Below are 12,993 nucleotides of genomic sequence, written 5' to 3'. Positions count from 1 at the left end.
CAGACCAACAAGGTAGTTGTGATGAAGGAGATCACAATACAATAGAAGCTGGCTTCAATGTAGCTGGAAATGCAACAGATCAAGAGGAACTGCTGGGCCAAACAAAAAAAATTGTGCACTATAAAAATCATATTAAGATATACATACCAATTATAGGATCATTATGGTAAGGCAACTTTGAATATGACAACTTTTCTATCAATGTACAGACTGAAAAGGAAAAAATAAACATGTTAATCATGTCACATAATATTCAACTTTAATGTCAATACAAGCTAAAAAATGTTTTTTGCAGTTTATACTAATATTTTTTCAAATCTTGCTATGCTTTCTTAAGATCTATCTTTGTATACACTGTACGTACCTCAGACAAGTCACATAAGGCCCTGTTTACTAAGCCACGCTGTAGGTGTGCTATCTTTTTAGTGCGTGCTAACACTAGAGACACCCACAAGAATATATGGGTGTCTCTAGTATTAACACGCACTAAAAAGGTAGCACGCCTACAGTGCGGCTTAGTAAACATGGACCATTGTCATCTATTTAATTTTATTCAGGAAATATTTTACAGACCATTTGTCAATTTATATGCACCTTTCTACATCCAGATGGCCACTGTACACCTCGTAGAATGAGCCCACAAGTCCCGAGGAGCCTTCTTCTCCACAAGCAAATAAGTTGACACGATAGTTTCCTTCAGCCATCTAGCAATTGTGGGCTTGGAAGCCATGAGGCCAAGCCTCTTTTTACCAAAAACCACAGTCTGCCCAATTAAAAAAAACTAATTCCTGACTTCCAGATATCTAATGAGGACCCTACACACATCAAGAAGGTTCAAGGAAGAATACAGAGCCTCTGCGAAAGGATGGAAACTCCACAGATTGGTCGAGATGAAATGCTGACACCAATTTCAATTCAAAGGAAAGAGCCATGCCCAGGGGACACCCTGCTTCCGAAAAGCAGAGAAGGGGATGCCGACAAGAGAGCCTGAAAATCTGAAACCCTACCCACAACAGCCACCAAGAATGCTGTTTTTAGCGTTAAGATCTTTCAAGGAGTCCTTCCAGAGTGACTCAAACGGAGGCTTATGGACACAGAGTACAAATGGAATGCTGCAAATAGTCCACTCCCCACAAGAATCAAACAGTATTCGGGTGAGCAGCAAAAAGATGACTTCTGTAGTCGGCCCCAAAACAGGCTGAAGCTGCAACCTGAGCTGTTAGAGAACCTAGTGCCAATGTTTTCTGAAGGCCTGCCTGGAGAAACGCTAGAATGTGTGCGATCTGAGCAGAGAAGAGAGAAACTCTGCACTCAGAACACCAGCCCTCAAATATCCTCCACACCCTCGCATACACCATGGATAGTATTTCCAAGCCTGAAGCAAGATAGCAATGACTGAATCAGATTAACCTTTTCATCTCAACCGAGCCTTTTCAATGGCCAAGCCATAAGACCAAAGGCGCACTGATCATCCATGAGCACCGGATCTTGCTTCAGTAATATGTGTATCTGTGGAAGACAGAGAGGATCTCCGTCCATCTGTCAAATCAGGACCGCACAATCATGGCCTCCACGGCCAATCTGGGGCTATGAGAATTACTCAACCCCGGTACAATGTGATCCTTTTCAATATGTGGTGTACAATGGGCCAAGGAGGGAAGACATACTGTAGATGTGTCACCAGCCAGGGCTGCAGTAAGGCATTGATGCCCATCAAGCCCAATTCTTTCCAACAGCTGAAGAACTTGGGCAGTTTGGCATTCCGTTTTGTCGTCATCAAGACCAGATGCGGTGAACCCCATCAGAGCACTATCAATGAAATGGCATGCTCTTGAGACCTATGCAACGTGTTTGCTATGGGGATACACACAGTCCTAAGGGTATCTGAAATAGTTATGGGTATGTCCACAGGACAGCCTCTACAGCACATATACCCATAACCTTCCTACCATTGCTGCCATGAGCCTTTCCTCTTGCAGCAGGAGCAGGTCCTGGGTTCCACTGTGGCAGTGGCAGAAGGGAATGGTAGGTACAAGTGCTTCTTGCCCAGACTCAATAATCCTAAACAGTACCAACAACTTACATTGAAGAGATTTTGAGGGAGTCCATATGAACATCCATACTGTTTCTGTGGTGGACCTGCTACCACATCCACTCACAACTTCGACTTCTGAAAGCCAATGAAAGTGCCATGACTGCAGACAAGTGGAGTGTAAGCATGCATTCCTTCACTGTACCCATAGCTTATAAAGTATTATGTCCACTCGGGGAGGTCAAGTGAGGCTGGGAGAGATGAAGAAGAGACACAGAAGTGAAAACAGACAAGGGAAGAAAGGAAGGGGAAAACCAGATGGAGGAGGAAAGGCAATTACCAAGTTGGGAGTAAAAAAGTGAGAGAAGAGAAGAGGGAGACAGGGATAATAAAGTGCAAGAGTATGAGGCAAACATAAAAGACAGATAATAAGGGGAGGGACACTTAACAACTGAGAGAAAGGTAAAGAACAAAATCAGATGAGAAAATCTTGGCAGGAGAGCTGTAAGTGGGGGAAGAAAGATAAAGGAAGAGCTATAAGAGAAGGTGCTATGGAAAAGAAAACCAGGTAAAGAATTCAGAATACAGATATTTTTGGTTTAATCAAGGATCATTTTCAAAGACTTTTTATTAAAAACAAGAATGATAAGGTAAAAGAGGTACATGAATTTAAATTTTCAGATAGAAGCGATGCTTTAAAAAAATTCAAAATCCCACCTTTAAGATCTATTTTAAAACTAAATTTCTACAGAAACTTATTCAATTCTAAATTGAGACTAGGAATTTTATAATAGCCAGGAAATCCATTGCAAACCTCTAACCTAAATTTATAAAGAGAAACCCCCACATAGCAGCAGCATGCTATGGATACACACAGGGGGATGATCAGAAGCAAACGCCGGCGCTAGAGGCTGTTAGCGCCATACTAGCACCTGCGTTTGCTAACACCCCATGATCAGAGGCCTTAAGCGCATGAAACAATGCGTTTGCGGACTCTGAATGCAACTAGCATGCAAATGCATGCAAAACAGGGCTCTTAGCACAAATAGCATGAAAATGCATGCTAAACATATTCATCCCCAATGATCAGCGACCAGCGCGCCAAAGATTGGGTCGCTGGCTGCGGCATACCCTACGCCAGCTCCGAGCTGGTGTTAGGGTTGAATATTGTTATCATAACTGACAGCCTTGGTTCAAGGCCTGAGGTTTTGGGTCAGGATCTAAAATGACAAGAAAAGTACAGGCCTTTAACTGTAATCTGAACTTTGAAAGTTCCAGTAAGGCTCCTGAGCTACTGAGCCATACCATGCAGCAAAATAAGGAAAGAGCAAGGGTGCCAAAACCTCATAAACAGGATAGTGCGGTTTACCAACAGGGCAAAATCAGTTACACCCAGGAAGATATGGTCAGCTGAGTGGTCTCGCAAGAAGATGACCAAGCTTTCTGATCAATGCTGGAGAAAACAAGCACATATGGTAAATGGTACCATATATGGTCACTAAGGTGGTGACTGCAATATATTATATCCAATAAGGTGTGAATATGTCAGATTACTTGTATCCTAAATGGACATATAAAAGTGATTGTACTTCCTGCTTTAAGGGGGTGAGACTGTCACAGCCAGTACCTTTGTGCAAGCAGTGCTGCTCTCTCACATGAGAAACCAATCAATTGCACTGGCAAGCAATCCAATTGCTTTCTCATAATTAGTCTGGCATCCCTTATACATATATTTGGAGAATAAATAAATAAAAGCATTTCATTGCTTGTATATTCTTTGGAGTCTCAGATATAGAAGTAATTCTTGTGTAGCAATGTTCTGTATTCACAGTGAGATACCACTGATCTGCTGATTGTACAAATACTTGATAAGGTATCTAATAAAGAGCAAACTGATGCAGCCTTGGGTGATTTATTTCTTCCTAGGTATTAGTGGGTGGACCACTATATTAGGAGTGATAAATATTGCCCTAAAAATACAGGGTTTGCAGACCATTGGGGAGGAATGGTGAGCCCTGTCCAGCATGCCATTTTGCAGGTGGCATCGAAGGAAGAGGAGGGAGGCAGGCTACCTCCCTCCTCCAACTCAAGGTAGGGGGTGGTGGGTGTAGGGGGATTGACACTGGACCACCAGGGACCCCTTCTTAATGCTAGGGAATTGGGGGGGGGGGCTAGAGACCCACCGGATATCCAGCCCTCCCTGAACTGTGTCGGGGGGGGGGGGGGGGTCATCGGGGGGACCGGAGGTCCACCAGACCTCCAGCCTCCCGTTTTGCCTTGCTCGGAGCAGGGATAGTTGGGGCCTGGTGGTCCCATGGACCTTCAGCCCCTGTGTTTGAGAGGTCTGGGCTTTTGATATCCCAGACCTGTCAAACAAGTGAAGGATTGTGCTGAGCGCATGCTCAGGCACAATTCCCCTGCATTTCTACCCCATGGTCAGAGATAATTGCGTGCTTAAATTTGCATGTCATTATCTCTGATCATAGGTCTAATAACGCTCTGCGCTGTTTCAGCGCTATTTTTAGAGCGCTGTTTGGAATAGCGCAGGGTTTTTGATCATCTGCCTGTCAGTGCTTGTGAACGTTTGTTCCTGCTTTGAAGCAGGTGCACATGTGCACACAAAGCAGGCATGGGGAATTTCAAACTGAAAACAGTACTTTCCCTTTCCAACTTTATCCTATCCCTATTCACACCAAATGAAGGGGCCAATTTCCAGCAATCCCCTTTTACACAGGTAAACAGTTGTTTACTCATATAAAATGTGAGTTGAAAACTGCCTTAATTAATCAATGCAATGTATTAATGGCAGCTTCTCCATGTTCCCTGTATTTCATATGTTATCCCACTCGTGATAGAAAAAAAATATATAAATCCTTACCTGCTGGTCTCATTAATTCACCACCTAGCCCTCTGAAAAACAAATAATTAGTCAGCAAACAGAACAGCTGCAGTATGTATATTTTATGTAATAGTAAAATTTTAAATAAAAATACATAAGTTAACTGGTCCTTTGTTTTCAGTACCATAGAGTAAGCTACATTGGTTTTTCTGGATTACAGTGTCACAAAAGTCAGATCCCTAATTCCAAACCTGTCCTGGGATACCACTAGCCAGTTGGGTCTTTCAGGATACCCATGAATAAATATGCATGAGAGAGATCTGGATGCCTATGTCCTCCACTTTATGCCAATTTCTTTCATGCATATTCATTAGACTTAGTTCTGTCTTTGCAGCTGGGCACATTGGGCAAAAGTGTTCTCCAGAGCATTCAAATTGGCAGGAACAGTTTCCATTTCTTCTCAATTGGTACCTAAGTACTGACAAACTTCTTTAAAGGAGCTATGTCAGCTCATTTTTGGTCTTATCTTTCTCTTTCCATCTGTTGGTGTCCATTACAATGCAGTTTGGTGATGTAGATAATTATGCAGCACATTCATTAGGGATACCCTGAAAACTCAGCTCACTGGTGGACAGGTTTGTCAATCAATGCCCTAGTTAACAGTTGTCTTCAGCAAAAAGTCAGGGAGAACAAAATATTAGAAGGAACACATTGTTCAGCAATATACGTTTTCTCATGTATGCCACCCCTAAATAACGGACCACTTCACAGACGCCATGGAGGACAGAATATGAATGGATGGACTTAGCTCTACATTACAGCCTTGTAAAATCACCACATTTAATAACTGCATTTATGAGGAGGTTCTCCCAAGGCAGTATACAATAGATATAGCTTGATATAAACAACCTACACTGTGTTAACAGCACAAAGTAGATATTAGGAGGGCATCCAACATCACCACAGCCATGATAATTTGTTTATACGCTTAATTTATGTCTAATATTGCTTATATATTAACAAAATTTGACTGGTTTTATATTTTTAAATATTGTACCATGCTATGGCATTTAGATACCAGCATGTAATACTTAAAACTATTTAACACTATTGGCTTTGTCTTACCCATCAAAGTTCAGGCCTGCCTAGCAGATTCTATTGGCTTGTCCAGTTAAACTGGAACACATTGTAACTGCATTGCCAAGTCCTTTAGAGTAAAAATGTTGAGAAGTTTTCAATGGATTTTGGTTCTTTCCAGTCAGAAGGTGATAGCAACCTTTGTAGAAATGTACCTAGGGAAAAACTGTTGGAATGAGACTAACTAGGTAGAAATCCAACATCACCTTATGCATGTGCTTTTTTGTCATGGTACAGGCAGGATGCACTTCTGTGGCGCTGTTTTGATTGAGTTATGACTGGATCATATGGAAAAAGGTCCTTTGATTTGGATAGCTATTTTTATTAGATCAACCCCTAGTGCAGGCATTGTTGCCGAAACACGGCCCGTGTCTGGTCTTTTAATAAAGAACTTTTCGTTATCCCAGTTCCAGAGGCCCTTGGTGCTTTTTGTTCTTCTAGTTGGTCTTTTTCTTTGCCTTTAAAAAGGAAAAGTGTCCATTTTCCGGCTGCACTAAAAATGGCCTTAGAGTGAAGGAAAGACCCGTATAAGGGCGTGCTAAGGCCACTTTTTACCAAAGCGTATTATAAAGGACCCCATAGTCTAGTGTGGTTTTCTAAGGGGTTGATATTAAGTGTGGTTTAATCAGGCAGGAGAGGCTTGCACCCAATTAAACCAAGTTGACTGGGCAGAGCGCAGATATTCTGCAACATTTAGCTAGAGAATGTCACTGAATATTTGTACTGACCGCTGTGGCACTCTCCAGTTAGTGGTAGGACACTCTGGGAAAGAGGAGACAGGGTGAAGCAGGGAATTATCCACCAGTAATCAATCACTTTCAAATATTCTGATATACAACTGTCACTTATCTATAGCACTTCATTATTATCAGCAAACAGAGTGAGTTTCACAGATGACCTTTTCATGTGACACCAAGGGATATTTTTTTTTTTTTGGGGGGGTGTCCCTCGCCTGCTAATCTGACAAGAGTCCTCTTAACACTCGATTTCCTCTAAAGCAGGGGTGGGTAACCTCAGTCCTCAACCCAGTTGAGTTTTCAGGATTTCCCCAAACAATATATAGGAAATCTATTTGATTGCACTGCCTTCATTGTATGCAAATGGATTTCATACCCATTTATTGGGGAAATCCTGAAAACCCGACTGGGTTGCGGCCCTTGAGGACTAAGGTTGGCCACCCCTGCTCTAGGTCAACATTGGTGGTCACTTTTATAAGCGAGAAAGATAAGACTGCTTTTCTTAAAGCATATTTTTCTAAGAAAGATATTGTTGGTATAAAGTAACTATTTCCGACTATCTCCAGGTCTACCCAGTACAGGAGAAAACAGTTCCTACAGCTGTAAGTTTTTTTTGGTTGGTGCTTCTTTTTTTCTACATCTTCCATGCAGGTGTTGTTGTTTTACTTATCAGGATACCAATTATGTTTTTGGGTTTTTTTTTACAACCTACCCATCTGTTTGTTTTTTTTTAGATAAGCAGCCTGTAAATTCAATTTGATTTATTTCTTTTTTAATTGACTTGGGAAAATCCACTGCTTATTCCTGGGATAAGCAACATAAAACCAGTTTTTACTCTTTCAGGTACTTTGAAACCAGGATTGGTCACTGTTGGAAACACAATACTGGGCTTGAAAGACCTTCGATATGACCCAGATGGCAATGCTTATGTTCTTATGATTGACTATTTTTTTTTATTGGTAAGTGGATTTATCTCATGAAATATATTTAGTTATTGTACTAAGTTTAAGGGTGGAGTAGCAATTCCTCCTTGATGTGGTTGTGTTTGGTTATATAGATCTTACGAAGAATTTGTTTTCTTTGCTGTGATTTCTATTACTGTCTCTTTAATTGTAACAAAATTATTAAAATAAAATTGAAATAATTATTTTATCACTACTTTAACACTTCGGCATTATGGACATAATTTATGGGGAGGACTGATGATGGTTAATAGAACTTGAATGATTAGCCAAAATATGACACTCATTAATTATAGCTCTTTGAACCGTGGTATTAGCTCATCTAACAGAGTCCCCCCGTTTCACTTTAATTTATTGTTTCAGGGTCTCTGTGGTTCCTTAGTTAAGAGTAGCTTATTACATCTGTATACAGAGCCACTTTCTGTTCTACTTCCCAACCGGTAATTTCTCTAAAGTTCTTTATGAATTCCTAAACTTTAATTACAAGCACAGTCTCAAAGGGTACTCCTAAAGCATAGTCCTATTCAGTCAAAACGAATCCAATGAGAAACCATTCACACAAACCTCTGGCCTGAGGCAACTATACAAAACCATCATCCATCATCTGAGGTGTCCAGCAAGCCTGAAAACCTGCAACATTCCTTCCATATCTTCCCCAGGCAAACCAGTGAAGTTGCTTTCTCAACATTAAGTAACCCAAGGGCAGCAATTCCAAATCTTCCCTCAGCTGCATAAATCGCCTTCAAGATCATATCATCAATAGAAGTGTCCCTATGTATCAGCTTGCCCTATATGTGAGAATTTTAGCAAACATCTTCACATTAAAATTTACTAAAGAAACAGAACAGATACATAATGAGAATAAATCTAAAGAGGAATGGATCAAGGAAACAGATACTGTATACAGGGAGCTAGCCAGTCAACCAGAAACCAAAAGGTCCTGGAACACCCTAATGAATGTTGGACTTAATTATAAAATGAAGGTTTTATAATATTCTATTCTAAAACCATCTATTCCAGATGCCTTCCCTGCTTTTAGCTTTTTACTTGCTCTAACACTTCAGAGGTCATGAACTGGAGCCTCAGTATTATTATACTTCTGTAAACTTAGGAGCACCACAGCTTTCCAAACAATGGTGCAGTTTTACATTTCTAAATCTCCCCTTTCAAAATATAAAGAACAGCTTTGGAATGCTTCTGCCACTACTTTAGACTCACAGTTGAATTCTTAACTTTTATTTCTCAAATATCATTAGTGGACGTCTGTTCTTTTAGCTTGTATGCCAAAATACTGTGATATATGCTCTCATTTGAAAAAAAAAAAAAAATATATATATATATATATATATATATATATATATATATATATATATATATATATATAAAACCAATGGTCAGACTGAGGTTAGAAATTAACAATCTGAACCGCAAGGAGGTGAGGTGAATCAACCAGAGAAAAAAAAACAAGGTCTAAAATATGACCTGTAGAACATCTTGGAACTGAAACATGTTGGAAAAGACCTAAATCGTTGAGAAAAGTAACAAATATTTATCTCATAGCCTTTGAGAACTATCTGCATGCAGGTTAAAATCACACACAAATAAAAGGCAGGAAACCTACTAGAAACATCCAACAGAAGATGTAATTCCTCAGACCCCGCACTATGAGAGAAGGTAAGCAATAAACATCAAAAGTGAAGCAGAAGAGGAGAGCTGAACCAGTACAGCTTCAAAAAAATTAAAGGCAGGAAGGGGAGATCGTGAAAAGGAAAAAGACAAACTGAAAATAAATGCAATTTCTACTCCCATTCCCTAACCCCAAATTTGTTTTCTTTTCAAACCTGAAGCCAAGGGGACAGGTCTACTACTACTACTCAACATTTGACAGGTCTGATGGAGAAAAGCTAACACACACAATGGGGGTAATTTTATAAGGTACTCTAGCATATAAAACTTTTTATGTTCTGAAATAAGCTTTCATAAAATTGCCTGGGGACATACAGTAATCTTCTGTTATTCTTGTCTCCATTTCTTTGGTCCCATGTTTAACTCCCAGAGGCAGTAGGGTTTGTTGCACAATGCTACACTTGGAAAGAGGGAATTTATACAGTACTTGAACAGAAAAATTTTACAGTCATATCTGTGGTGTATCTGTGTCTACCTGAGCATGTATATGTGTGCATGTATGTTATCTTGATTTCTTTTGTTACTCCTGAGTACTATTGCTATAACATGAAAAAAAGCCTAAAAGGTTTACATTGACATCACTGGAAATGAGACCAGTGTCAGAGCAGTCTGCAATATCTCACAGAGACCTTTGTCAGGCTAATTTTCAGGGTAGGCAAGTCTCCTGACATATACACGATAAGGAACTAGACACAGAGAAACATAGGGAGGAGTGGATATTCAGCTGGTGGCGATCAACATTTTACTGACCGCTGCCAGTGTTATGCCGAGAAATTCAATGCCGGACCGTGTCTGGGCTTTGTCACTGAATTTCCAGAGCCAGCTAAACCATAGCAGGTTAAGTGCGATATTCAGCACTTAACCGCGTATGGGGCACCGCATAAAGACAGAACTGAATTTTATGTAGTCCTATTTATGAGGTTACCTTAGCTGGTTAAGTGCTAATATCGGCAATTAACCAGTCAAATTCAAAACCGCTCATTTTTAGCAGCACTTAACCAGTTAGTGCCTCTGAAAATGTCTAGTTAGTGCCTAATTCAAAACTGGCTATTTTAGGGCACTCCAGGGGTGGAGTCAGAGTGCCCTAAAATAGCCAGTTTTGAATTAGGCACTAACTAGACATTTTCAGAGGCACTAACTGGTTAAGTGCTGCTAAAAATGAGCGGTTAGCCCTGATCAGGTGATTTCACTGGCCAGGAGCCATTTCTGGCTGCTTAAATCGCTTTGAATATCAATCCCACAGTGTCTCCTTTTCCACAATATACATTCGTGAGTACTTCTGGAGGAGATTGGCATGTGTGGGTATATTTTATAAAATGTGTGTATGTGCCTATTCTCACCAGCACATACATTCACACAATTACATTTGCTTTGAAACAGATGTAAATGTTTGCATATGATTTCTTTTACAAATGCACACAGATGCATGAGTTCCCTTTATAAAACAGATGCAACATGTGCGCCCAGGGAGGCAAATCTATAAGTGGGCACTTCCAATTAGTCAACCTGAGGCATGTGGTAGATGTCTATTCTATAATGGAACCTAGGCGCCTACATTCCATTATAGAATACTAGTGTACCCACTACTGGCACACCTAAAATTTAAGGGCCCGTAGTTACACCACCCCTGTAAGTGCAGGTATTCTGTATTACCTGTGTAAGTGGGATCCTTACCTAAGTCTCAACCATGTTCCTCCCATGTACATGCCCCCTTGCAAATATGCACTAATAGTGAATGACACGGGGACGGGCACCCGCGGTAACAGGGCAGGGACAGAACCTGTGGGGATGGGGACAAATTTTGTCACCGTGTCATTTTCTACTTTGAAGCCTGTTAATAAACTGGACTGTTATTTATGTTTGAGTGATGCAGACAACAATCAGGGGCATAGTCAGACCTCGACGGAAGGGGGGGAACCAGAGCCCAAAGGCAGGGCACATTTTGGCCCGCTGCCACTTCTGTCCTCACCCATCCCCCCATCGCCGCAAAGGTATCTTGGCTGGCAGGGATCCCCAACCCCCACCAGCTGAAGCATTTGTCCTGCGCTGGCCTCGCATTGCGTGTCCTGTTTTCAGTCGTGTCGTGCATGCTCGTTTTAATGAAACTGAGCATGCACGAAGTGTTGCGCATGCTCAGTTTCACTAAAACAAATGTGCATGGCACGACTGAGAAGAGCAGGGTAGGCAATGCAGCAAGATCAGCACGGAACAAACACTTCAGCTGGTGGGGGTTGGGGACCCCCTCCAGCCAAACCAGGGGCCCTTAGAGCCAATTTGGGGGACCAGACCCTCTTAGCCCCCCTTAGCTATGCCACTGACAATAATATTTTGATTTTTTGGAAAAACAAGCAAACATGCTGGCCACAACTAGCAAAATTTGCATGGGAGATCCTGTACATTCCTGCTACCAGCACATCTTCTGAGAAGACAAGTTGCTTGTTTTTAGTTTTGTTTTCTACTGGTGATTTATAAAAAACAGTTGCACAGCATATTGTTCCTTTATACTTTAATAAAAAGATTTAAATATAAAATCTTAAGTGTTCGAGGCTTCTGCAGATGAGGACAGAGCCCATGGGGATGGGACAGGGATAGAACCTGTGGGACGGGACGGAGACAGTACCTGCTGGGACAGGGTGGGGACGGAGTCATTCTCTATGCACTAAGTAAGTTAAGCAGGTATTTGCAGAATAGCACTTGGGCACCCTACTAGAACTTATGTGGCTATGTGTACACATGCCCACGGGCCAGTATTCTAGACATTTGCGTTTATATTGCACACATAAATGTGGGTGCCTAGGTTATAGAATTGCCTTCTGTGTGTCTTTCCTGCCTAGGCATCATTTATAACTTTCTCCTCATGGGAGATGGAGGGCTAAATTTTATAAAGTTTTTCTTTATATAAAGGTCATATATATATGGAAAAAAACTCTTATAATATCGTCCTCATGATGTATGCAACTATAAGTGCACATGTTGACAAGATGGGGGTGTACTAGGGGTGTAGTTTGGGTAGAGCAGAAGCAGAGTTGGAATATACCCACATATTTTATAAAAGAAGTTGAATTCATGCATAGAGAAAATGCACATTTACGCTGGTCCTGGATGTCTATTATATGAGGATACTTAGACTCCTATGCTGCCTTTATAAAATAGGCTACAACAGGTGTCTTTTTGGACTTCTCAGATCAGGCCTAGTAGGTCAGTTTGGGATGTCTGAGTATGCACAGTCTATGCACTATTTTGCCTCATTCCTTTCTTGTGGTATTTTATGAGGGTCTAAACAAAGGAATGTTTTAATATAATAGGAATAATACTCCAGGCAAACAAGGACAGCGTGTGCTGCAAGAATATGACTCAGTTTTTTTAAGCTCTGTCTAGAAGGCAAGTGCTTTTAAGCAGCAGCTTGTAATACCTGTAAGTCATACACTTTATGACAAAAATAAACCACCACCCAAGCCCCACCTTGACATTCAGTTTAGAAGAACAGTCAGCCACCCTTAAATCTACAAGCCATGTACATGCTATATGGCTTATTTTAAATTAGCATACATTAAGAAGTACACCCAGAGCTTCAGAAAGGAAAATTTCAAATAAGAACAT

General features: G+C 40.9%; 1 protein-coding gene across 1 annotated transcript in view; it reads right to left on the bottom strand.

Moving 5' to 3' along the window:
• The window catches only part of TBCD (tubulin folding cofactor D), a 477,889-nt gene that overhangs the window by 108,694 nt on the left and 356,202 nt on the right, over positions 1 to 12,993 (bottom strand). Inside the window, exons 24-25 of the mRNA XM_030208042.1 lie at positions 4,911 to 4,942; positions 148 to 210 (exon numbers count right to left, since the gene is read on the bottom strand). Of these exons, the coding sequence (XP_030063902.1) occupies positions 148 to 210; positions 4,911 to 4,942 (95 nt within the window). The remainder of the gene's footprint in view (positions 1 to 147; positions 211 to 4,910; positions 4,943 to 12,993) is intronic.

Source organism: Microcaecilia unicolor, chromosome 6 (genome assembly GCF_901765095.1).
Source record: "Microcaecilia unicolor chromosome 6, aMicUni1.1, whole genome shotgun sequence".
Taxonomy (NCBI): Eukaryota; Metazoa; Chordata; class Amphibia; order Gymnophiona; family Siphonopidae; genus Microcaecilia; species Microcaecilia unicolor.
Note: the sequence above shows the minus strand (reverse complement) of the source record. Positions and strands in the feature narration are given on the sequence as shown.